Below are 25,685 nucleotides of genomic sequence, written 5' to 3' on the forward strand. Positions count from 1 at the left end.
ACACTTCCCGTACCAGGCGGTGATTCAGCCAGTCAGGATGCTGTCACTTGTGCCCGTGTAGAAAGTTCTTAGAATTTGGTGGGTCATACCAAACTTCTTCAACTGTCTGAGGTCAAAGAGGTGCTATTGTGCCTTTTTCACCACACAGTCAATATGTACGGACCATGTGGGAGCCTCAGTGATGTTTATGCTGAGGAATTTAAAGCTGTTCATCCTCTCAACCCCATATCCATTGATGTCAACAGAGATGAGCCTGTCTCCATTCTTCCTGTAGCCCACAACGAGCTCCTTTGTTTTTTGCGACGTTGAGGGAGAGGTTGCTTTCTTGACACCAGGGTGATGACTTCCTCTCTGTAGGCTGCCTCGTTATTATTTGAGATTAGGCCGATCAGTGTAGTGTCGTGAGCAAATTTAATTAATAGATTGGAGCCGTGGATGGCAACACAGTTATGGGTATACAGAGAGCAAATGAGGGGGCTTAGGACACAGCCCTGAGGGGCTCCTGTGTTGCAGGTTAAAAGGGCAGAGGTGAGGGAGCTGACTCTTACCATCTGCTGGCGATCTGACAGCAAGTCCAAGATCCAGCTACACAAGACAGGGTCAAGGCTGAGGTCTCTGAGCTTCTTGTCGAGCCTGGAGGGAATTATGGTGTTGAATACTGAACTGTAGTCCAAGAACAGTATTCTCACATAAGCATTCCTCTTCTCCAGATGTGTAAGGACAGTGTGTAGAGCTGTGGCTATTGCGTCATCTGTCGATCAGTTGTGTCGGTAGGTGAATTGTAGGGGGTCCAGTGTGGGTGGTAGCATGCTGCAGATGTAGTCCTTGGCCAGCGTCTCAAAGCATTTGCTTATTACTGAGGTGAATGCGACAGGACGCCAGTCGTTCAGACATATTACCCTGGTCTGTTTAGGCACTGGGACAATGATGGATGTTTTCAAGCAGGAGAGCACTCTACACTGGAAGAGGGAGAGATTTAAAATGTCTGTAAACACACCTGCCAGTTGTGTCGCGCACATCCTGACTACTCGCCTTGCGATGCTGTCCGGTCCCGCAGCCTTGTAACTGTCCACCCATTGGAAACACCTGCGTACTTCGGCTTCCGAGATGACCAAGCTGCCCGTCGCATCATCTGCAGGTCTCCTCAGGGGGCTCAGTATTGGCGACATCGAACCAGGCAAAAAAAGATTTAGCTCGTCTGCGATGGTGTGCAGACATTGCCATAAACTGCGTGTGTCGTTGGTGGAGAGTTGTGTCTGAATCTTGTATCTGTATTGTTGTTTCGCTGCCTTGATGACTTTGCGCAGATCGTAGCTGCATTTCTTGAGTTACCGGCAGTGGAAGCTCTATCTCGTACAGTAAATGCTGCTCGCACAGAACTGCTGATCCGGGGTTTCTGATTTGGAAAGACTCTAACCGATTTCTGGAAGCCAACATCCTCGACGAAACTCATGACCCCATCCGTGATCTCGGAGACATCCGCATCACGAAAGACATTCCAGTCGATGTCATCAAAGCAGTCCTGCAGCATAGTGGCCGATTGGCCGGACCAACAGTGGTCAGTTTTAACTATGGCCGCCTCTTGTTTCAGCTTCTGCCTGTACTTTGGCACCAATAAATGGAGGAGTGAACTGATTTCCGAAATGGAGGGTGAAAGAACGCTTCGTAAGCGTTGCGGAAGGTACAGCAATAGTGATTGAGTAAGCTATCTCCCCGTCTAATCACCTGGATGTGTTGGCAAAACTTCAGAGAGACTTCAGTCAGCGACGCACTAATAAACTCACCGGCGGCGATGAAGGCAGCCTCTGGGTGTGCAGTCTCCAGGGTGTTGATGGTCTCGTACAGTTCCTTGACAGCCAGGTCAGTATCAGCCTGCTGTGCCATATACACAGCTGTGATAATAACAGCCAAGAGCTCCCTAGGCAGCCAGAAAGGTCTACACAGCAACAGCAGATCCGGGGAACAAAAGGATTTGAGGACATGCACGTTCTGGGGGTCACACCAGGCATTATTGACCATGAAACATACCCCACCTCCTTTACTATTCTCTGCGAGGTTTTTACACCTGACTGCCCAGAACAGAGAGAACCCAGAGGACTCGGTGGCATGATACGGTATCTCCTCCATCAGCCAGATCTCCATGAAGCACAAAGTGTTGCATTCCTTTGTTTCCCGCTGGTAGGAGATTCTGGCTCTCAGTTCGCACAGCTTATTGTCCAGGGATGAATGTTAGCTAGGAGTATGCTAGGGAGCAGCGGCAGATTAGCACGCCGTCTCAACCGCACCAGCACGCTGGCCCTTCTCCCTCGCCTCCGGCGCTGCTTCCGAGGTAGCGGTGGTGTAGTAGGCGAGTCTCCATTGATTGCGCAAGCAGGGAATCCCAGTGTAGAAAAGGTGGCACGTAGTGGATAAATGCCGTCTTCCCGATGTTCAGGAGAGCCAGTCTGTCATACCTGTGACTATCAGCGGCTTGAACGAGAAATGCGAAGGAAATCGCAGAAATCAAAAGTCTACTGTAAAGTTGGAACAGCTCGCAACACGGCCGCCATGCACGGCGCCATCTTATATCTGGACTATTTAAACGAGCAAAAATGCTTAATCAACGAATATTAGAATCAAAATCTGGTTTGATGTCACCTACATACGTCATGAAATTTGGCAGCAGTACAATGCAAAACATGATAATATAGAGGGAAAAGTAAATCAATTACAGTCAGTATATATATGGGTATTAAATAGTTAAATTAAAAATAGCGCAGAAACATAATTAATAAAAGTGAGGTTGTGTTCATAGGTTCAATGTCCATTTAGGTATTGGATGGCAGAAGGGAAGAAACTGATCCTGAATCACTGAGTGTGTGCCTTCAGGCTTCTGTACATCATTCTTAATGGTGACAATGAGAAGAGGGTTTGTCCTGGGTGAAAGGGGCCCTTAATGATGGACGCTGCCTTTCTGAGACACCGCTCCTTGACGATATCTTGGATATTACTCCCGCTATATTCAAGAACAGGGACAGATTAACCTATCAGCCCGCACGCCTTTAGATGTGAGAGGATGTGTAGCGAGGAGAATATAATGAACAATGTAGATTTTTGTTAGCAGAGCAGAAGCTACAGGAAGTAGCCATTTGGTGCGGGTCTATTGTGCGGTAAAGTTCGTAGCGTTATTGTGATGAAGGGTCATTTGCCTGAAATGCTAAGTCACAAATGCCCTCCACTTTCTTAATATTTTCAGCATTTCCTATTTTTATGTAAAATCTCCAGCATTTGTGGTTATTACTTCCAATATAGATGGCCTGTTTGGAAGTTCTACGACCTAACCCCTGAATGAAATTAGGACCCTTCTTTCCCATTTGTCACCGGTAGCTGGAGAATTTCAAAATGCGCAAGATCAATGGGTCCCACCATCGTGGGAAGGAAGACCGGACATGAACCGGAGTTTGTCGAAGTCAAATCACAGAACCTGCGTAAGGAAGCGTTGCAACAAATATATGTTTTATCGAAGGTCCTGTAGTCATGTGCATGAAGTTGTCTTTGCGTGAAATTCCAAGCAATAAAGAATCTAACCATTACATCCCATTGCATTACCTTTGCTGAATCCTTCATCATTAATATTTAGGTGGTGATTAACGTCCAAACATTTTACCGGACCAGCCATATTAATACCATGACCACAACGACTGATTCACTGCATGGCATCACTCGGTCCGTTTCGTTCTATAAGGCAGAATGTCCTCTGTTTGCTTGGACAACTGTGGTGCGAACAATGCTCAGCACTCCAGGAGAAAAGGGATTCCCTCCATCTCAACCAGGCTAAGCAGGCGTTCCTTTCACTGGTCATTGTACCTGCCGAGTGTACCCTCGACAACCCTCACCGTCCGGGCTACTCGGACAGCGTCTCACAAACCCGTGACCTCTAGCAACAAGAAATAAAGGGCAGCAGGCAGATAACCACTCTCTAATTTATTTCCATAAAACCATGAGTCCATACAACATAGGAATAGAATTATGCCTTTTGGCCCATTGAATCTGCTCCACCATTTAATTATGGCTTATTTATTATCCCTCTCAACACCAAACCACTGCCTTCTGCCCATAACCTTTGACACACCTACTAATAAAATCCTGTCGATCTCTACTTTGAATATATCTAGTGACTTGGCCTCCACGGCCGTCTTTGATAATGAGTTCCACAGATTTGCCATTCTCTGGCAAAAAAATTCCTCCTGATCTCTGCTCTAAAGGGACTTACTTCTATTCCAAGGCTGTGCTACCTGGTCCTTGACCCCCACCCCCATTATACAAAACATCCTCTCCACATCCAATCTATCTGGACCCTTCCAATATTCGACAGGTTTCAATAATATTTCCCCCTCATTCTACAGTGACTATAGGCCTAGAGCCATCAAATGCTCTGGATACCTTAACCCATTCTTTTCTGGAATCATTCTTGTGAACCTCCTCTGGACCCCTTCCAAAGCCATCACATCTCTTCCTAGATAAGAGGCCCAAAACTGCTCACAATACTTCAAGTGCTCAGTGGGGGCGCCAATGCTTGTTTTCTGGTGGGAAGTGGGGGGGGGGGCGCGGGTGAGAGTCGTTGCCTTGCTGCTGCTTACGCGTGGGAGGGGGAGCTTGGGGTGGGCTTTGGGTTCTAACATTTAATTGTCATTCATTCTTTGGGGCACTCCTCTACTTTCGTGGTTGTTTGCAAAGAAAAAGAATATCAGGATGTATATTGTATACATTACTCTGACATTAAATGTACCTATTGAAGTGCGGTCTGACCAATGCCTTATAAAGCCCCAACATTACATACTTGCTTTTATATTTTAGTCGTCTGGAAATAAATGCTAGCGTTGCATTTGTCGTCCTAACCACCAACTCAACCAGCAATTAAATCTTTTAAACTTGCTGGTTGAGTTGGTGGTAAGGACGGCAAACACAAAGCTAGCATTTATTTCCAGAGGACTAAGATCCCTTTGCCCCTCTGATTTCTGAACTTGCTCCTCCTTTATGAAATTTCCCTCCAGAATGTGGTCCATCCTTATTCAAATGCAGTGTTGCCAGCCAAAAGAATTGCAGTGGTTCAAGATGGCATGCCCTGAATCCGATATAACATATCCCATGAGAGGGAATCGAAACAAGCATCATATGCAATGTCTCTAATCTTCAGTCTGATGTGGCAAGAAGTGCACACGATGGGTTTCTGTGATGAAATTGGAAATTTATTCTTACAACAATGAACAGAATGCTGTCTGACGTCGGAAATAGCACTTCGAGAGATATCTCGTGCTGTGATACCAACAGCACTGAGGCTGGAGCTGATTTTTATCTTTCCCCTCGTGCCTTAAGAAAAGGTGTGTATTAGGAATGGGTGCAAAGAGCCGCCTTAGTCGGTAATAAAAGTGTGAGGAGGATGAAAAGGTTTGAGTTTGAGTTAGTGTAAGGCGAGCAAAGAGCACCGTGAACAGGTGTTGCCTTGTGCCATGGGACATACATCTGAAAGAAAGAGATATTAAGAAAAAAGGAAGCAGATTCCAGAGATGAAATGACATCACAACAGCATTTGGCCAGGCTTGGCATCAAGTCATCCTGATAAAACTGAAATCAATGGGCAAAGGGACAATATTCCAGTGGTTATAGTAATACTTCATAAAAGGGCAGGTTATCGTAGCTAAGCATGGCTCAACTGTAGCACAGAACCTGAGGATCTCCAATATAAATTCGAAATGTACAAAGCATCCACAGTAAATCCCAACATGCCACATTGCTCAATGGAGTACTGACAACAAACTCCTGACTTTTACTGATAGTTGGGCAAGTTGTAAAAAAAATCTGTTGGTACTGAATAGTTCGGTATGAATTTTATGCTGGATTAACAAGGACCACTGTGATAAAGAAAGAGTGCTATGTTTAGTGTCTAAATTTTGATCAAAGAATTATTTGCTGGGTCTGAGAACCAATGACAGAGAGTATTAACCTCAATCAGCATTAATCCCCACTGACATGTTTCTTGTCCTTAAATGCACAGTCACTGGTAAACTATGGGTATGCACAAAGCATTCATCTAATTCACTCGTCCCCTACACTAGTTTCCCAGTTATTTTTGGCCTACCATTTCTAATAGCATCGTAATCATCCACCATAATTTTGCAGTCGCTCAATTCCCCTTTCTCCCTAGGTCTATTGATAGCATTTGTATGCTTTACATAGACTCTTGTTCACTTTATTTGAGGTGTTGGATTTTAGAAGGTCAAATGCAAAACGTAAATATACGGTAAATGGCAGGTTCTATTTTGTGGCCCTCCGTTTGTTGGGATGCTGCATCCTAGCTATTCACGTCGAAGTCAAGACGCAAGCCAGTACACAATCTAGGGCAGTACAATATGGAGAGCAAGCTGTTGTCGATGCAGCAGGCTACCGCTCTTCACGCAGCAGATACATCCAAAGGAATGACAGAGATCGATATAGTTTGGCACCAGCCGGGTCGCAGGTGCTGCCATCTAGGCTTGAATTCAGCGTTGGACTGCCTTAGGAATTCCAGCTCCGGATTTTTCCTCGGGGCTTCTTCCAAAGCCTTCCCCGTGAAAGGGTACAGACTCAAGGCAGCAGAAGTTTGAGATCAGATTTTTTTCCTTCTCCTAGATGTGCTGTTAACCACGGCTGATGAGCACCATTAGCTGGGAGGACCCTTTAGAGCACTGATTTACTGAGGGATTGGGTACATGTCCTTGGCTTCCTGATGATGGCAACGCACACAGAGGGTGGTAAATAAGGTGTATGATTTGCATCTCCATTGGTGGGGGGGTCACTAAACTTACAAGTCAAGAAGCCATGCTGTAGATATGATTTTGATTGGACTAAATTGAGAGAATTGCGTGCAGTTCTGGTAGCGTCATTGCGGGAAGGATATGGAGACACTGGAAAGGGTACTGAAGAGGTTCACCAGAAAATGCTAAAAAGGAAGTCGTGGAGCAGGTTATGCATGTCAGGTATAATCTGTGGAAGCAAAGGGAAGATGGATGCTTTGGATGATAACCTGCATCATCACAGAGAGGGGAGGGTGGAGATAGCCGGCATAATGTGAAAGAGGAAGTGGCTGGCAGACAATAGATGAAGGAGCGGTGATGCACAGATAGATCTAGATTGGGGACTGGGAAGAGTGGGTTGACAGGAATGACTGGTGGGTGATAGAAAGTGATAGATAAGGAGAGAGGAGAAAATGAGCAGATGAAGCCAGGTTTCAAATGCACATATAATGTCAGAGAAATGTATGCAATATGCATCCTGAAATTCTTTTTCTTTGCAACCATCCACGAAAATTGAGAAGTGCCCCAAAGAATGAATGACAGTTAAATGTTAGAACCGCAGAGCCCCCACCCAGCTCCCCCCTCCCACACGTAGGCAGCAGCAAAGCAACGATCCCCCTTCCTCAACCAGCAAAAAAAAATTCGGCGCCCTCCACCGAGCACTCAAGCGTGTAGCAAAGCATCAATGCTCAAAGCCTGTGCCCCTCAGCTATGTGGAGTACTTCGCCATGTCTTCAACCTGAGCCTGAGGCTCCGGAGGGTTTCTGTACTGTGGAAGACGTCCTGCCTCGTCCCTGTGGCGAAGACGCCGCGCCCCAGCGGCCTCAATGACTACAGACCGGTGGCATTGACCTCCCACATCATGAAGACCCTGTAGAGACTTGCTCTGGAGCTGCTCCGGCCTGTGGTCAGGCCACACTTAGATCCCCTCCAGTTCGCCTACTAGCCCCGACTAGGAGTTGAGGATGCCATCGTCTACCTGCTGAACCGTGTCTACGCCCACCTGGACAAGCCAGCGAGCACTGTGAGGGTCATGTTTTTTGACTTCTCCAGTGCGTTCAACACTATCCGCCCAGCTCTGCTGGGGGAGAAGCTGACAGCGATGCAGGTGGATGCTTTCCTGGTATCATGGATCCTTGATTACCTGACTGGCAGACCACAGTACGTGTGCTTGCAACACTGTGTGTCCGACAGAGTGATCAGCAGCACTGGGGCTCCACAGGGGACTGTCTTGTATCCCTTTTTCTTCACCATTTGCACCTCGAACTTCAACTACTGCACAGAGTCTTGTCATCTTCAGAAGTTTTCTGATGACTCTGCCATAGTTGGATGCATCAGCAGGGAAGATGAGGCTGAGTACAGGGCTACGGTAGGAAACTTTGTCACATGGTGTGAGCAGAATTATCTGCAGCTTAATGTGAAAAAGACTAAGGAGCTAGTGGTAGACTTGAGGAGAGCTAAGGTACCGGTGACGCCTGTTTCCATCCAAGGGATCAGTGTGGACATGGTGGAGGATTACAAATACCTAGGGATACGAATTGACAATAAACTGGACTTGTCGAAGAACACTGAGGCCGTCTACAAGAAGGGTCAGAGCCGTCTCTATTTCCTGAGGAGACTGAGGTCCTTTAACATCTGCCGGATGATGCTGAGGGTGTTCTTCGAGTCTGTGGTGGTCAGTGCGATCATGTTTGCTGTTGTGTGCTGGGACAGCAAGCTGAGGGTAGCAGACACCAACAGAATCAACAAACTCATTCGTAAGGCCAGTGATGTTGTGGGGATGGAACTGGACTCTCTGACGGTGGTGTCTGAAAAGAGGATGCTGTCCAAGTTGCATGCCATCTTGGACAATGTTTCTCATCCACTACATAATGTACTGGTTGGGCACAGGAGTACATTCAGCCAGAGACTCATTCCGCCGAGATGCAACACCGAGAGCGTCATAGGAAGTCATTCCTGTCTGTGGCTATCAAACTTTACAACTTCTCCCTTGGAGGGTCAGACACCCTGAGCCAATAGGCTGGACTTGGACTTATTTCCTGGCATAATTTACATATTACTATTTAACTATTTATGGTTTTGTAACTATTTAATTATTTATGGTACAACTGTAACGAAAACCAATTTCCCCTGGGATCAATAAAGTATGACTATGACTATGACTATGAAGTCAGACTTGCAGTACCCAAACACTACTTGTTCACCCAGTAACTTGACACACCACAGGCTCTCTCTCTCTCTCTCTCTCTCTCTCTCTCTCTCTCTCTCTCTCTCTCTCTCTCTCTCTCTCTCTCTCTCTCTCTCTCTCTCTCCCTAATAAGGGAGAAGGAGATGTCCGCATTTCACAGCGAAAGGGGAGACATAACAAACAACTCACTGATTTACGATGTTAAAAGTCCGTTGCGTCGCTTTTTCCGAGCTCTGTGCCCAAAGAACTCGGGTCTCTGGGCACACAGTCAGAGATCTTCCGTCTCCCACGACATACCGAGTTCCTGCAGAGGCTGCTACCTCCAGTCCGCCCACCTCCGGAGCCACGAAATCCCGAAACTCCGAAGGCGTGCTAATCTTCCTTGGTATATCGAATAACAGCCAGTGGTGAGACACTGAGAACGGGTCCCATTCCCGCAAAGAACCGAAGTCTGCGTGTTACTCCAGGTCAGGGTCTTCAACAGAATCCCGAAAGGGAAAAATAGAGATATTAAAGTGAGAAATAGAGCTGTTTCCGAAGATGCAAGCAAAGGTGTCGCCGTTAGGCGCCATTGTCTCCCAAGCTCGACCCCCGAGGTTGTGGAAGGGCAGAGACAGAGCGGCAGATCACCGGAGAGTTAGCGGAGATGTTAACTGAAAGAACACCCCGCCAAAACAAGAAGCTCATTGGACTGCAAACTCGGCGTTTCCTGTTATTATTGGGCAACATTTTATGATGAAAATTATGACAGACGGAAGGATGAGCCTGAAGTTCACTGTGCAGTCTTGCGCCGCTGTTGCACCAGTGGGCGAAGCACTGGGTAGGAGCACAGTGAGTTCAAGCTGTCTGCAGAAACAAGGGAGTATCTGCGGTGTGTTTATCTCATTCTTGTTTAAGTTTGCATGTTAGTCTTCCGCGCGACGTCAACCTACACTCTTCAATGTCGGCAATAGTAAATAAAAGCACATCTATTATAATGCACAGGAGTTTCCATAGCACAGCTATTCAATTAGTTCTATTTAATATTCTGTAACTGCTACGACTACTTCTACTACTAATAATAATAATAATAATAATACAATAATGGCGATTTAAAAGTTATTTTATGGTTAGCGTTGTTGGCTCTATAAGACTTCTAAAGTTCAACCTTATGGCTCGTGTTATCAGAATATGCAGTATTAACAGATTCGATTTAAGCTTTTAGCTCCATTGTTAATGAGGAATATCTGTTTGCATTTGCAGAGCACCTTTTCACAGTTTACCACCAGAGGTATGTCACTACTGTCATGTTGGAAGTAGAAATGTTGAGCACACCAATCTCTCGAAAATTTATCAGATGAAGTGTTTCTCATCCCCCTCCCCCCAAAAGGGGTAACAACATGTCGACGGAAGCGCTGTGTAACGGCAGCACGACGGGCGGCTCCGGCCGTTTAATATCAAGGCTGATCCTGTCCCTACATTCTATTTCTTGCTACGTCTCCTTATCTCTAAATCAGTGTCCAAAGATCCATCATTCTTATATTTCATAGAAGGATGGTATTCAGACCGTCTCTGAGTAATCCCATCAGAGATATTCTCCCACTTACTTCCTCATATCCGACACTCTCGAACACCCATGAAGAACTAATCCCACCCGCCCTGATTCTCCTGGTAGCCACCTACACTAGGGGAGGTTTATAGGAGCTAGTTAACCTCTCCGTCCTGAATGTACTTAGCAGCATGATATCCATGGCCGAATCTTGCTGAAAATTTCATAACAAAAAAGACTACAGTCTTCTGGGCTTAATATTCATGTGTCCGCTGTAGATAACCTCCCACATTCCGTCTGTCTGCATTAGAACTGGCAGTTGCTGCCAGTCATAATAGCAACTCCATTTATTCCCCTTTGTGCACCATCTTTCTGGCTGAATATGTCCACAAACCCATTGGAAACTCATTTGACAAACGAAAAATGACCATCTTGACCTTAATTGCTACGAAGTGCCAGGTTAAGTCATTTGGTCTCACTCCAATCAGAGGTATTGCTATTATCTATCCGATCCCTAACCCACAAATCCCAACCTTTTCTATTAAGTAATACTAACTTGTTTTTTTTCTCTTCCCAGTTCCGATGTGGGATCCTAGACCGGAGTCGTCGTCTGTTGTTCTTTCTATAAACGCGATCTGTTCTTCTGAGTATTTTCTATCTGGGCTACTTCAGATTTCTAGAATTCTTTGTTAAAGTTTGCATGTTAGTTACAGAGTGCTTCTACTGAAATGCTGCTACCCTTATATATATTCTCTCATTTCTGTCCTAACGTGTGACCTCTTTTCCGGAAAAGATGCCCCGCCCAGACTTGTAGAATCTCACTTCTACGGAAACGCTAACGTTACATCCCCCCTCGCCCTGTGGACCCTTCTCTCAGAACATTCACCACGTTCGTGTAACAAGTCACAATTTTCTGATGTTCGGTCCATTAAGTGTAAATATTGGTGATGGCAAATGTTCCGTTCATCTCTGAATGAATACACAGAACAGGACAAGAGTCAACGTGATTCCTGCCATTCAATCCGATCCTGGCCGACTTGCCCAGACGTGAACTCTTTTCTCTGTATCGGATCCCCATAGTCCTCAAGCTCTCGATGTTTCAAAGATGTTTCCGCGCCGGCCTTAAATACTTGCAATGATCCAGCTTCCACCCCCTGCGGGGTAGACAATTCCAGAAATTCACCACCCTCTGTGAGAATAAATTTCTCAAGACGGTTTACGACCTAAGCGAGCAGAGTGGGGCTCGATAGAATAGCTCTTCCAAAGTCAACGCATTCTGATGTTTTGCGCCCATTTCTCAGGAGGAGACGATTGAAAAGTGAACAAAACCAATCGGCTGCAGATGCTGAGCGGGTCGAGCAGCATCTGTGGGGACGGAACGGAATTGTCCACGTTTAGTGCTAGAGAGGAAACTGAGAGAGAGAGTGCACTTCAGAGACAGAGGCAAGTGGGTGATAGCAGGCAAATTGAACTTATGTTTTTCAAACCAGATACGACTAAATTATCAATTGAGCCACGCTACACTATTTTGAGCATTAATTAAATTAACAGCTGCAGAATCCACATTAATTCTAATATTTTGTTTAGAATATTATCATTAGATGTTACAATTTTAATGTTATTATACAGAATAGTTTTATTGGAATTGACATCACCGTTGCTATCGTTGACATAATTTTCAATAAATGTTTCTTTACTTTAGGCGACAACCTTACAAGCAGGTAAACAACCGTTTATAACGAAGATTTTGCCTTTCAGGAAACATCTGTGCACTTAGAAGGCATGTGAGCACATTTTAAGAAAGACACCATGATAAAGTCTAATACTTAATTACTTTTGAACGAGATCGGGAGAATAGAACAATTAGGAAAAAACATCAATATTGGAAATAATAATTTGAATTTGATGTGTTGTTTGTAAAGATTACCTTCCGGAAGAAACAATATGCAGTTATGATGGAACAAGTGTTCTTAAAATGTCACACATTAGACCATGTTATTACAATTCCTGATACACTCAGCAAAAGATCACGTCACAGGTTGTAACTGACGGAGTTCGACGGGGACTTTGCTAGTGAAAGTAATGTTCATATCACTAAAAGACAAGATGACAATATGTTCTAATTTCTTAGATCGGTAAGTGCGCTGAATTGTGTACAGGATATTATTTCACTTGGCAGTTGTATCAATGTAACATAACAAATACCACGTGTCCTTCAGCGTTATTCCGTGGTATAAAACAAATAATCTGCCATCATCCTGCTTCAGAACACTCCCGTCCCTCTGTATCAGGGATTAATACTTGGTGACTTCACAGAAGACTTGCACTGGTATATATCTATATCAGGAACCGGAGACAATCTGCTCTGAACAGGGAGCCCACTGATCATTAGAGAGAGTGAGCAACGCCGACGACACTAGCTTCCCGTCTGAGATGGAAGAGAAGCAATATGAATTCAGTGGACATCTTTTAAAGATAACGACGTTTAAGGGAGCCTATCTCGGCGTGTCTGCTTTTGTATGGGAACCTGTAAGTCCAGCTACTTGTAACAAATGTATTGTATGAGTTTACACCTAATTTCCAACTCACTGGCATGAATGTAGGATTTATTTACCAAAACTCTGCCCAACACACCGATACTGTACACAACCGACCTCCCCAACACCTACCCCCGCGCCATCAACTCCTTCCCAGTTACAGTGGTATTCACAGCCTTACTGGATCCAGGCCAGGGCTGAAAGTTGCCTCATATTTTAAAAATCCCAAGGATCTATAGTAGGTATCGAGAGCCCAGTAGAGCAGCATAGCTCCTTCTTCAATCTACAGCTTCTGCTGCGTTTCGTCACATGAATGTTAAGCTTCTAAGTTATTCTCTCACCCGGCGTTCACTTCCCCACCATGACAATGTTTTGTGTCAGGTGACATATGGTTCACGGTGTAGTTTCGCGCGATCCACCCTTCCTCCTTTTCGTCCGCGTCAGAGCCACAACGGCCAAGGGTATTTATGCTCCTTTTACGGTCTTCTCCCACCCATGTAATCTTTCTGTCATAAAGGAAGGGGCGCTGGCAGCGGACCTGAATGCAAGGACACAGACACTGAAGTATTAGGAACAGGCTCGGAGTGAGAGCGGGGACAAGAACAGAGACTTGGGCAAGGACATTGGCTAGGCAAGCGGGACCAGGACAAGGAACTGGGAACTAGGAGCCTGGGCTTGGACTCCGAGCCGGAGACTGGACAAGGACCCAGAACCTGGGTCTTGACTCGGGATCGGACCCCGGAACTAGGCGAGGACATGACGTGGCTACAGGACTGGGCATGGCTTGGGTTCTTCGAGGCGAGGACATAACGAGGCTTGGGTTCGGGCTCCGAGCCAGAGACAGGACAAGGACCCAGAACCTGGGTCTTGATTCGGGCTCAGACTCCAGAACTAAGCGAAAACATGACGTGGTTTTGGCAGACAGGACTAGGCGAGGCTACAGGACATAACGAGAGACTCCTGGGCAAGACGAGGGATCTCTAGTACAGGACGAAGCACATGGACAGAACGAGAACATGAAGCCTTGACTTGGTACTCAGGAACAGCTGAGTCTTGGACTTGGGACTACAAGAGCCTCGGCAGCCTGGACTTGGGACGACAGGAACGCAGAACACAGAGCCCTGGTCTTGGGGAGGACGGGAACACAGAGCCTTGGTCTCGAGCATGGTAACATGGAGCCTTGGACTTGAGAGAAAGGAACACAAGGACATGGAACACAGAGCTGGGATCCCTCCTTGGGAACAGGACTTAGGGCCGGGACTCGTACACAGAAAACAGAGCCAGGACCCCTCTTTGGGAGCAGGACGTAGGGCCGGGACTCATACACAGAACACCGGGAGACAGGTCTCCGCTCAAGGTAACGGCAAACGGCCGGACCTACCTAGCAAAGGTGTGGACACAGAGACGTTTCCCAACATTAGGTAGCGGCAAACGGCCCGACCTACCTAGTGAAGGCGTGGACACAGAGACAGTTCAAAACAACAATAGACAGTTCCTTATCTTAGTCCAGCGGTTGAACTTGACAGCGGTTCAGGCGAAGGTTGCAGGCGCGGGTTACAGGCGAGGCAAGGCTTCAGGAGGAAGAGGCCAAGAAGGGATTCAGACAGGGGGGGTTTTGACAGGAACAATTCAGCAGCCAAGCCCTGGTCTCCGGAAGTATTTATGTGTCTTTCCAAACGAGAATCATGTGTCTCAATTAGAGCACCCAACAGAACAAAGGAAAACCAGAAAACCTGGTATAAGGATCGATTGACCGGTCCGTGAACCGGAATGCGGACTTCAAAGATCGGACCATGACACTTTCTGGACCCACAAATGAAACTACAAAGCACATTCTTCGGCACGAGGTTACTGCAGGGCTGCGAATGGTTGACATGAAGTGATTATAGCGCCTAGAAAACGCCCGTTGCAATTCTGAAACATTTGGGGAAGAACTATGGCTCGTTCTCATGTGAATTCTACCCAGTACTCTGCTTGGGTTGAAAAATGAGCTCTGTCAGTCCACCTCAAAACGAAACGTGAAGTGACAATATGTGCATATCTTAGACACGGATCCGTGTTAACAAATATACTTTTCTTAATCCTGATTTCTATGAAATCTGATCAATTCCAATGCGCTACGTTACACTCTGCAAGGATATACTGTATCTCTGCAGTGTAGCGACAGCACATAATTAATAAACTGCAAGGGAAAGAAAGTTGAGCATCTGTTGATCTCCGAGTAGCATCACCATATCAGTGAACAACGGGTGACCAGAAACGAGAAATGAGAATCCTAGGTGGATGGGGGGTGGTGCGAGGGGGGGAGCGGGGTCGGGCCGGTGGTTGTGTCTCTGACGTTGAGGCTGGACTATATGTCGCTTCCAACAAAATATCCTCCCAGGAACTAATCAAGCCGATCGAAAGGATTTTTCCTTGATTTTCCTTACAAACGTAACCCAGAATTTATTACCACTATGAGGACTTCACTGGGTCCCCAAGACCCATTTGAAATGGCCCTCTAAGACTGTAGGACTCTATCAACCCGCTCCATAGCAGTTGCTTAAGCTGCCTTTTAACAATGGATCCAACCAGCCTATTCAACACCCTGATCTCTCCCTACTCTGCTGGAGGAACTCGTGTTATCGAGCGGTGTGTGTGTGTGTGTGTGTGTGTGTGTGTGTGTGTGTGTGTGTGTGTGTGTGTGTGGAGGCGGGGGGGGGGGTGTGGTCTGGAAATAGAATTGTCAACATTTGGCGTCGAAATCCTGCAATGACACAGAGTATAGAGGAATGACAAAGTGGTGAAGGGATGTGAGCAACACATATAAAAGTTGCTGGTGAACGCAGCAGGCCAGGCAGCATCTCTAGGAAGAGGTACAGTCGACTTTTCAGGCCGAGACCCTTCGTCAGGACTAACTGAAGGAAGACTGAGTAAGAGATTTGAAAGTGGGAGGGGGAGGGGTAGATCCGAAATGATAGGAGAAGACAGGAGGGGGAGGGATGGAGCCAAGAGCTGGACAGGTGATAGGCAAAAGGGATATGAGAGGATCATGGGACAGGAGGCCTAGGGAGAAAGACAAGGGGGAGGGGGATAAAAGCCCAAAGGATGGGCAAGAAGTATAGTGAGAGGGACAGAGGGAGAAAAAGGAGAGAGAGAAAGAATGTGTGTATATAAATAATTAACGAATGGGATATGAGGGGGAGGTGGGGCATTAGCGGAAGTTTGAGAAGTCAATATTCATGCCATCAGGTTGGAGGCTACCCAGACGGAACATAAGGTTTTGTTCCTCCAACTGAGAGTGGCTTCATCTTTACAGTAGAGGAAGCCGTGGGTAGACATATCAGAATGGGAATGGGATGTGGAATTAAAATGTGTGACCACTGGGAGATCCTGCTTTCTCTGGCGGACAGAGCGTAGGTGTTCAGCGAACGATCTACCAGTCTGCGTCGGGTCTCGCCAATATATAGAAGGCCACATCGGGAGCACCGGATGCAGTATATCACCCCAGAGGACTCACAGGTGAAGTGTCGCCTCACCTGGAAGGACTGTCGGGGGCCCTGAATGGTGGTGAGGGAGAAAGTGTAAAGGCATGTGTAGCACTTGTTCCGCTTACGAGGATAAGTGCCAGGCGGAAGATCGGTGGGGAGGGATGGGGGGGGGGGCGAATGGACAAGGGAGTCGCGTAGGGAGCGATCCTTGCGGAAAGCAGAGAGGGGGGAGGGAAAGATGTGCTTAGTGGTGGGATCCCGTTGGAGGTGGCAGAAGTTACGGAGAATAATATGTTGGACCCGGAGGCTGGTGGGGTGGTAGGTGAGGACAAGGGGAAGCCTATTCCTAGTGGGGTGGCGGAAGAATGGAGTGAGAGCAGATGTGCGTGAAATGGGGGAGATGCGTTTGACAGCAGATATTAATGGTGAAGGAAGGGAAGCCCATTTCTTTAAAAAAAGAGGACACCTCCCTCGTCCTGGAATGAAAAGCCTCATCCTGAGAGCAGATTCGGCAGAGACCGAGGAATTGCGGGAAGGGGATGGCATTTTTGAAAGAGACAGGGTGAGAAGAGGAATAGTCCAGATAGCTGTGAGAGTCAGTAGGCTTACAGTAGACATCAGTAGATAAGCTGTCTCCAGGGATAGAGACGGAAAGATCTGGAAAAGGGAGGGAGGTGTCGGAAATGGACCAGGTAAATCTGAGGACAGGGCAAAAGTTGGAGGCAAAGGTAATGAAGTTAACGAGCTCAGCATGCGTGCAGGAAGCAGCGCCAATGCAGTCGTCGATGTAGCGAAGGAAAAGTGGGGGACAGATACCAGAATAGGTTTGGAACATAGATTGTTCCACAAAGCCAACAAAAAGGCAGGCATAGCTGGGACCCATATGGGTGCCCATGGCTACACCTTTAGCTTGGAGGAAGTGGGAGGAGCCAAAGGAGAAATTATTACGAGTAAGGACTAATTCCGCTAGACGGAGCGGAGTGATCGTAGAGGGGAACTGGTTAGGTCCGGAATCCAAAAAAAAAGTGGAGAGCTTTGAGACCTTCCTGATGGGGGAGGGAAGTATATAGGGACTGGACATCCATGGTGAAAATAAAGCAGTGGGGGCCAGGGAACTTAAAATCATCGAAAAGTTTAAGAGCGTGAGAAGTGTCACGAACATAGGTAGGAAGGGATTGAACAAGGGGGGATAAAACCGTGTCGAGGTATGCAGAAATGAGTTCAGTGGGGCAGGAGCAAGCTGAGACAATAGGTCTGCCAGGACAGGCAGGTTTGTGGATCTTGGGTAGGAGGTAGAAACGGGAAGTGCGAGGTGTGGGAACTATAATTTTGGGAGCAGTGGATGGGAGATCCCCTGAGCGGATAAAGTCGGTGATGGTGTGGGAGACAATGGCCTGCTACTCCTTAGTGGGGTCACGATCGAGGGGTAGATAAGAGGAGGTATCCGCTAGTTGTCGCTGTGCCTCGGCAAGGTAGAGGTCAGTACGCTCAGACTACAACAGCACCCCCCTTATCGGCGGGTTTTATAGTAAGGTTAGGATTAGTGCGAAGGGAGTAGAGAGCAGAGCGTTCGGAAGGAGTGAGGTTGGAATGGGAACAAGGGTGCGGTGAAGTCGAGACGGTTGATGTCCCGTCGGCAGTTAGCGATAAAGAGATCCAGAGCAGGCAGAAGACCAGAGCGGGGGGTCCATGAAGAGGAGGAGGGATGAAGACGGGAGAAGGGGTCGTTGGTGGGGGTGGGAGAGTCCTTGCCGAGGAAATAAGCTCAGAGACGTAGCCGGCGGAAGAAGAGTTCCGCGTCGTGGCGAACGCGGAACTCGCTGAGGTGTGGGCGATATGAAGTATCCCTAATATAGGTCGGAAGGAACTAGACAATGGGTGATAGGGTAAAGTCAAGGTATGAGGAGTGCAGGTAAATGGGGCAAGAGCGGGTACTATATCGGATCTACTATCACAGTCCGGTTTGTAGATGTTGGATAAAATATAGAAGTTGGAAGTGTGGGACTGTGGAACTATCAAGTGGGAGAATGTGTGGGAGCTCTGCGGATGTACATGAACCGTGACTGTACACGAGATGGCGGCCTGATGTTCGTAGGTGATCAGCGTCGATACGGGATTTCGACCCGATATGTCGAGAATTCTTTTCTTCTCACAGATATTATTCGATGCACTGAGTTTCTTCGGCAGATCGTTTGTTTTAGATACAAGCATGTACCTCTTGAGTCTTTTTCTCCCTAATGCTTCGTAAACCTTGTAGATAGATCAGCGTTAACATGTGTTAGGGTGCGTGTATGTGTTTCGTTTCAGGGCCTTGTACTCTGTCGCTACTTCGAGCAGGAAAATATTAACTTTACAGGGAAGAAGATGATTGAGCTGGGCTCTGGAACGGGGATAGTTGGGATTTTAGCAGCCCTGCTGGGTAAGTTAATTCATCCAATCGTTTTCACTGCAACGATAAAGTAACATTACAAATAATGTTATCAACTATATACACATTTGAATAAGTGAGGGTCAAGATTACAATAGTGCTTAGGTCTCTAATTTACATTTATCTTTTGTGTTCCACGGTCAGCGCGCATTGTCCTAGAACATATGATATAGACCAGTCTAGCACAATGGCTGCGATATTGCACGTCTACGATATTGTACCGATCTTTTAATGCATTCGACAATCAATCTAGCCTTTCCCTCCCGCGCAGCTATCCGAAAGCCATCCTGACCATCCCAAATCAGACTATCTTCTCTATATACTCGTAAATCCTGTCGCTAAGAATTTTCTCCAATAGTCTGCCCACCACTGACGTAAGACTGTCATGGTCCGGTCCGAGAAGTCCGTATTCCGGCTCACGGTTCGGTCCATAGTTCCTTATTCCAGGGTTTCTGGTTTTCCCCAATTTCTGTTGTAGGCACATGATTCTCGTTTTGGGGCTGAGACATAAATACCTCTGCAAACCAGGATTCCCTGTTGGACTGTTCTGTTCCCCTCCATGTCTCCCCGCCCCCTCGCCTGACTCTCTGCCTGGATACCTCGCCTGACTCGCTGCCTGGGTACCTCGCCTGACTCTCTGCCTGCTCACCTAGCCTGGATACCCCGCCTGTATACACTGCCTGTATAGCTGAAATTTTCCACCGAAGCAAAACCGGAGCCTTGTTACGTCAAGATAAGGAACTGTCTTTCGTCGTGTGGATTGTCTCTCTGTGTCCACGCCTTCGTTAGGTAGGTCCGTCCGTTTGCCGCTACCTCGTGTTAAGAACTGTCTCTGTGTCCACGCCTTCGCTAGGTGGGTCTGGCTGTTTGCCGCCACCTTGTGTTGGGATCCGTCTCTTCATGTTCAGCGTTCTGTGTATGAGTCCCGGCCCTACGTCCTGTTCCCAAGGAGAGGTCCCGCCTCTGTGTTCCGTGCTCCCGTCTCTTCTAGTCCAAGGCTGCCTGCTCCCATCTCTTCTAGTCCAAGGTTCTCTGCTCCTGAAGGCTCTCGTCCGGTCCGTGCCTAGTCCAGTCCTATCCGAGTCCTGTCCATCTGCCTTTACCTGTCCTTGTGTCTCGCCCTGCACAGCAGTTCCTCATCCAAGCCATGTCCAGTCCTGTAGCCTCGTCTTGTCCTCGCCTAGTTCTGGAGTCTGAGCCCGAGTCAAGTCCCAGGTTCTGGGTCCTTGCCCAGTTTCTGGCTCGGAGGCCATACCCAAGCCTCGAAGTACCTTCGACCCAAGCCTCAAGACCCCAAGCCTGTCTCCAAGCCTCAAGCCTCAAGACCTCAGCCTCCAGTCCTGCAGTCATGTCATGTCCTTGCCTGGTTCTGGGGCACGAGCCCAAGGCAAGACCCAGGTTCTGGGTCCTTGTCCGATCTCCGGCTCGGGATTCTAGCCCAGCTTCCTAGTTCGTAGTTCCTTGTCTCGGTTCCCTGTCTAGTCCATGTCCTAGCCCAAGTCTGCGTTCTTGTCCCTGCTCCTTGTCTGTATCCTGTCACGCCCCTAACTCTAGTCAGGTCCTGTTCCTTGTACTTTGGTGTCTGTGTCTTGCAGTTGAGTCCGTTCCCAACGTCCCCATTATGACAAAGACTCACTGGTCAATAATTCCAGGATTATCCATATCCCACCAGGAAGGTCTCAAAGCTCTCCATCTCTTTTTGGATTCTAGACATAACCAGTTCCCCTCTACCACCACTCAGCTCCGTCTAGCGGAATTAGTCTTTACTCTTAATAATTTCTCCTTTAGCTCCTCCCACTTCCTCCAAACTAAAGGTGTAGCCATGGGCACCCGTATGGGTCCCAGCTATGCATGTCTTTTTGTTGGCTTTGTAGAACAATCCGTATTCCAAACCAATACAGGTATCTGTCCCCCACTTTTCCTTCGCTACATCGACTGCATTGGCGCTGCTTCCTGCAGACGTGCTGAGCTTATTGACTTCATTAACTTCGCCTCCAACTTTCATCCTGCCCTCAGGTTTACCTGGTCCATTTCTGACAACTCCCTCCGCTTTCCAGATCTTTCTGTCTCTATCTCTGGACAGCTTATCTACTGAAGTCTACTATAAGCCTACTGACTCTCACAGCTATCTGGACTATTCCTCTTCCCACCCTGTCTCTTGCAAAAATGCCATCCCCTTCTCGCAATTCCTCCGTCTCTGTCGCATCTGCTCTCAGGATGAGGTTTTTCATTCCAGGACAAGGGAGATGTCCTCCTTTTTTAAAGAAAGGGGCTTCCCTTCCTCCACCATCAACTCTGCTCTCAAACGCATCTCCCCCATTTCACGCAAATCTGCTCTCTCTCAATCCTCCCGCCACCCCACTAGGAATAGAGTTCCCCTAGTCCGCACCTACCACCCCACTATCCTCCAGGTCCAGCATATATTTCTCCGTAACTTCCGCCACCTCCAACGGGATCCCACCACTAAGCACATCTTTCCCACCCCCACCACCCTCCCCACTTTCTGCTTTCCGCAGGGATCGCTCCCTACGCGACTCCCTCGTCCATTTGTTTTCCCCCCCTCCCCACATCCCTCCCCACCAATCTCCCTCCTGGCACTTATCCTTGTAAGCGGAACAAGTGCTACACATGCCCTTACACTTCCTCCCTCACCACCATTCACGGCCCCAGACAGTCTTTCCTGCTGAGGCGACACTTCACCTGTGAGTCGGCTGGGGTGATATACTGCGTCCGGTGCCCCCGATGTGGCCTTCTATATATTGGTGAGACCCGACGCAGACTGGGAGATCATTTCGCTGAACACCTACGCTCTGTCCGCCAGAGAAAGCAGGATCTCCCAGTAATACACATTTTAATTCCACGTCCCATTCCCTTTTCGATATGTCTATCCACAACCTCCTCTACTGTAAAGATGAAGCCACACTCAGGTTGGAGGAACAACACCTTATATTCCGTCTAGGTAGCCTCCAACCTGATGGCATGAACATTGACTTCTCTAACTTCCGTTAATGCCCTACCTCCCCCTCGTACCCCATCCGTCATTGCCCATTCTCTGGGCTTCCCCCCTCCCCCTTTCTTTCTCCCTAGGCCTCCCGCCCCATGATCCTCTCATATCCCTTTTGCCAATCACCTGTCCAGCTCTTGGCTCCATCCCTCCCCCTCCCGTCTTCTCCTATCATTTTGGATCTCCCCTCCCCCTCCCACTTTCAAATCTCTTACTAGCTCTTCTTTCAGTTAGTCCTGACGAAGGGTCTCGTCCCAAAACGTTAAATGTACCTCTTCCTATAGATGCTGCCTGGCCTGCTGCGTTCACCAGCCACTTTTATGTGTGCTCCTTATCCATACAGTATTATCTTTTTTTGAAGGGATGGCATTTGCCACCTTCCAATCTTCTCCCGTGGCCAGTGAGCACACAAAGATCATTGCCAATGGCACTGCAGGTTTTTCGCTTGCTTTCCGTTGCAGCGTGGGGTGTACTCCGTCTGGTCTTGAGGACTACCTAGGTCAATGTTTTTCAAAAATTCCTGCACATCATCTTTCTTACCGTCCACATGTTCCATCCCATTAGCAACTTCTACTCTGCTGCATTCCTCAAGGTTCCCCTCTCAGGCGAATACTGAAGCAAAATAATCATTAGAGACTTCATCTACCACTTCCGACTCCAGGCACGTTTTTTCTGTTATCCCTGAACGGTCCTACCCTCTCTCTAGTCATCCCCCTGTTCTTCACGTCCGTGAAAAATGCTTTAGGGTTTTCCTAGTCCTGCGCGCCAAGGCCTTCTCATGCTTCCTTCTAACTTTCCTAAGTTCATTCTTTAGCTCCTTCCTGGATACCTTATAACTCTCAAGAGCTAAGTCAAATGTTTGCCTGTCTGATCAATCCTGCCCTTGTGACTGTATACGGCCACAACATCGTAGCTCCAAGTACCATACATATTCATCAACTTTCTTCCCGATACTTGTCCTATTGGAATGAACTATTTTAACCCATCCAACTGTGGCTGAAGAATTCGTACAGAGGGCCCAATTTCAGTTTTGTGGATCATTGGAATCTCTTCTGGGGAAAGTATGACCACTACCAAAGGGATGTATTACATTTGAACTCGAGAGGAGCCAATGTCCTTGCGAGCCGGTTTTCTCGAGCTAGTCAGGAGGGTTGACGTGGAGATGGGAATTATAGTGATGGGTCAGATGATAGAGCAGTTGGTGTAAAGGTAAATGCAATGTGTAGACAGACCGTGAAGAATGTTAGACAGTAACAGGCTAGGAGACAACCTTATCACTGTAGAATTTGTTAGGCACAAATAATCATATTACCTTTGCAACAAAAACCATTACAGAAAGATTCTGTAATGTAATGAAAAGGATTCAATGAATAAGATTAAATTCACGCGAGAATAAGAGGCTGCTCACAGACTGATGCTTCAGCTTTAGACGTCACCAACCCCTTGAATCTTTATTTTATCCTCGTTGGTGGAACGTGTCCTCTGGATTTTGGAATAGTATATTGGACTCTCCTAAAACATTGGTTTCATTTAAAGCAACAATACGTTATCTGTTTCGGTCAGGGTGAAGTTGTTTGCACCTTGTAAAACTTCGATGCAGTTATTACAGAATCACTAGGTCCTAACAGAATGGAAGACAGCGACGCAGTCCACTTCGGGCGCCACACCACCCCACCCCACCCCGCTCGATCTAAGTAAGAGCTGGTAGAACTCGGCTGCGCTGTAAATTGATTTCCTGTACACCTCCATTTTGAATATTACAATTGAATTCTATTCAAGGACGCGAACCACTCACTATATTAAAAATGCTTTGGCGCAAATTTTGGTTCTTTTCTCAATCACGCCATTGTACATCCTATAGTCCTTAACCTCTCCGTATCAGCATCATTTTCTGTGCCCTCATGATTCTAAATACATCTACTAAATCATTTGTGCCAAGGAGAACAGTATCGCCGTCTAAATTTTGTCCATTTAACAGAGGTCCTTGAAATTGCAGATTGCTTCCGCAGTCTCTGCAAAGCCTTCACATCTTCCTTAAAACGTGTGCTCCCAGAACTGGACAGGATAGTCCAGCCGTGACCGAGTCAATGTTTCATAAATCATGTGCCTCACGATTTCTTGTTCCTGTGCTGTAAGCCCAAGCCCAAGATAAATACTCCTGTGTGTGTGTGTGTGTGTGTGTGTGTGTGTGTGTGTGTGTGTGTGTGTGTGTGCAGGAAGACGTGCATACTCTACACACGGGTCATGCTGGTGTGAAGTAACTGTTCTACCGGCTGAATCACTGTGATGCCCTGAGTATCCGTACATCATCCGTCACTGGGGAAAATCACGTTGAAGTGGCGTAAAACTATGTTTGGGCAACAAATCAAACCCCTAACATTTAAAGAGCACTGTCAAAAGCGTTTACTGTTCCCTGAGACATCTGAGTTTGGAAATGGAACCTGATTTCACGCAGTTCACTTTGAATTCGCTATTCAAACTTTCACTGCAGCCAATGGTTGTTGAACAAGAAAGCTACGGCTCAAGGGATTTGTATGACATGAGTCACAAAAGCCTGAAAGCTCGTACCGCCAGGCTCAATGACGGCTAGCTGTTAATGAACGAATCTCCTGTATGGTGAGACAAATTCTTGTCCTCACATCTACTTTGCAATGGGCTTGCTTCTTATAGTCCGCCTACACGGCAGCCTAACACACTATTTTGCATTCAGTTATCGTTTTACCCTTGCACAAATTGATGCTGTGAAATGTTAAAACAATAAATAGATTTACCAACCCCCTTCTACCTCCTTTAGGACATCTTCTGACTACTTCTGACTGGGGTTGTAGTTTGAGGTTATTCTGTGTTGTATTCTGAGCAATTTTCACTCCATCTGGCACAAATTATTACTCTAGATCGTACTGGCCTGAGCTAAAGGGTAAATTTGTATAATTTGTTCTTTCATCAGGCGGAGATGTCACTCTCACGGACATGCGATACGTCCTGAAACAAATAGAACACAATGTTTCTGCTAACATCCCCCTCAGCTCCAGGCATCGTTCGAAAATCAGCGCCCTGGTCTGGGGAACCGATCAGAACAACTATCCATCTGACTTTGATGTTATTCTGGGATCGGACATCGTGTACAACCCTACCAACTTTCCACATCTTTTGCAGACACTTTTACATCTTTGCAACGAGAAAACTATAGTTTACATCTGTTCTAACATGGTTGCCAGAGAGGGAGCCACTAATTTTCACCAAGAACTATTGCCGGGGCAGTTTAATAGCGAGTTAATTCACACAAGCGGAAGCAACAATATTTACAAGTTGACTAAAAAAACAAGCACCCTCAGGAGGAAGGGATTAATTTCTGATACGGAGTGGAAAAGCAGCCTGGTACCAAAGTGTAAAACCTGATAAAAAACAGAAGATACTGGGAACATTCAGCAGGTCAGGCAGCATTTGTAGAAAATGAAAGAGAATTAACGGTTATGTGATCATCTCCACGGAAGCTGCTCGATCTGCTGAGTGTTTCCAGTATTTACTGTTCTTATTTTAGAATTTCAGTAAATGGAGTTATTTGTAAGGTGGAACTTTATTACACGGACTAACATTTTAGGAAAAATAACATTCAAATGAAAATAATGATGGTTTTCCATTTTCTTATTTCCTTCCTCCTCAGTAATAATCTAGCGATTTATACTAATCCTCGTGCCATCAATGTGCGGAACACATA

At 46.9% G+C, this 25,685-nt stretch overlaps 1 protein-coding gene across 1 annotated transcript; it reads left to right on the forward strand.

The window, feature by feature from the left end:
• Positions 1-12,961: 12,961 nt before the first annotated feature.
• On the forward strand, positions 12,962-25,366 carry LOC134336980 (EEF1A lysine methyltransferase 3-like). Its single transcript, XM_063032080.1, has 3 exons — positions 12,962-13,057; positions 18,843-18,954; positions 24,915-25,366. Exons 1-3 carry the CDS (start codon positions 12,962-12,964, stop codon positions 25,364-25,366), a joined length of 660 nt encoding a protein of 219 aa, XP_062888150.1.
• Positions 25,367-25,685: the final 319 nt, after the last annotated feature.

This window comes from Mobula hypostoma, chromosome 1 (assembly GCF_963921235.1).
Source record: "Mobula hypostoma chromosome 1, sMobHyp1.1, whole genome shotgun sequence".
Lineage (NCBI taxonomy): Eukaryota > Metazoa > Chordata > Chondrichthyes > Myliobatiformes > Myliobatidae > Mobula > Mobula hypostoma.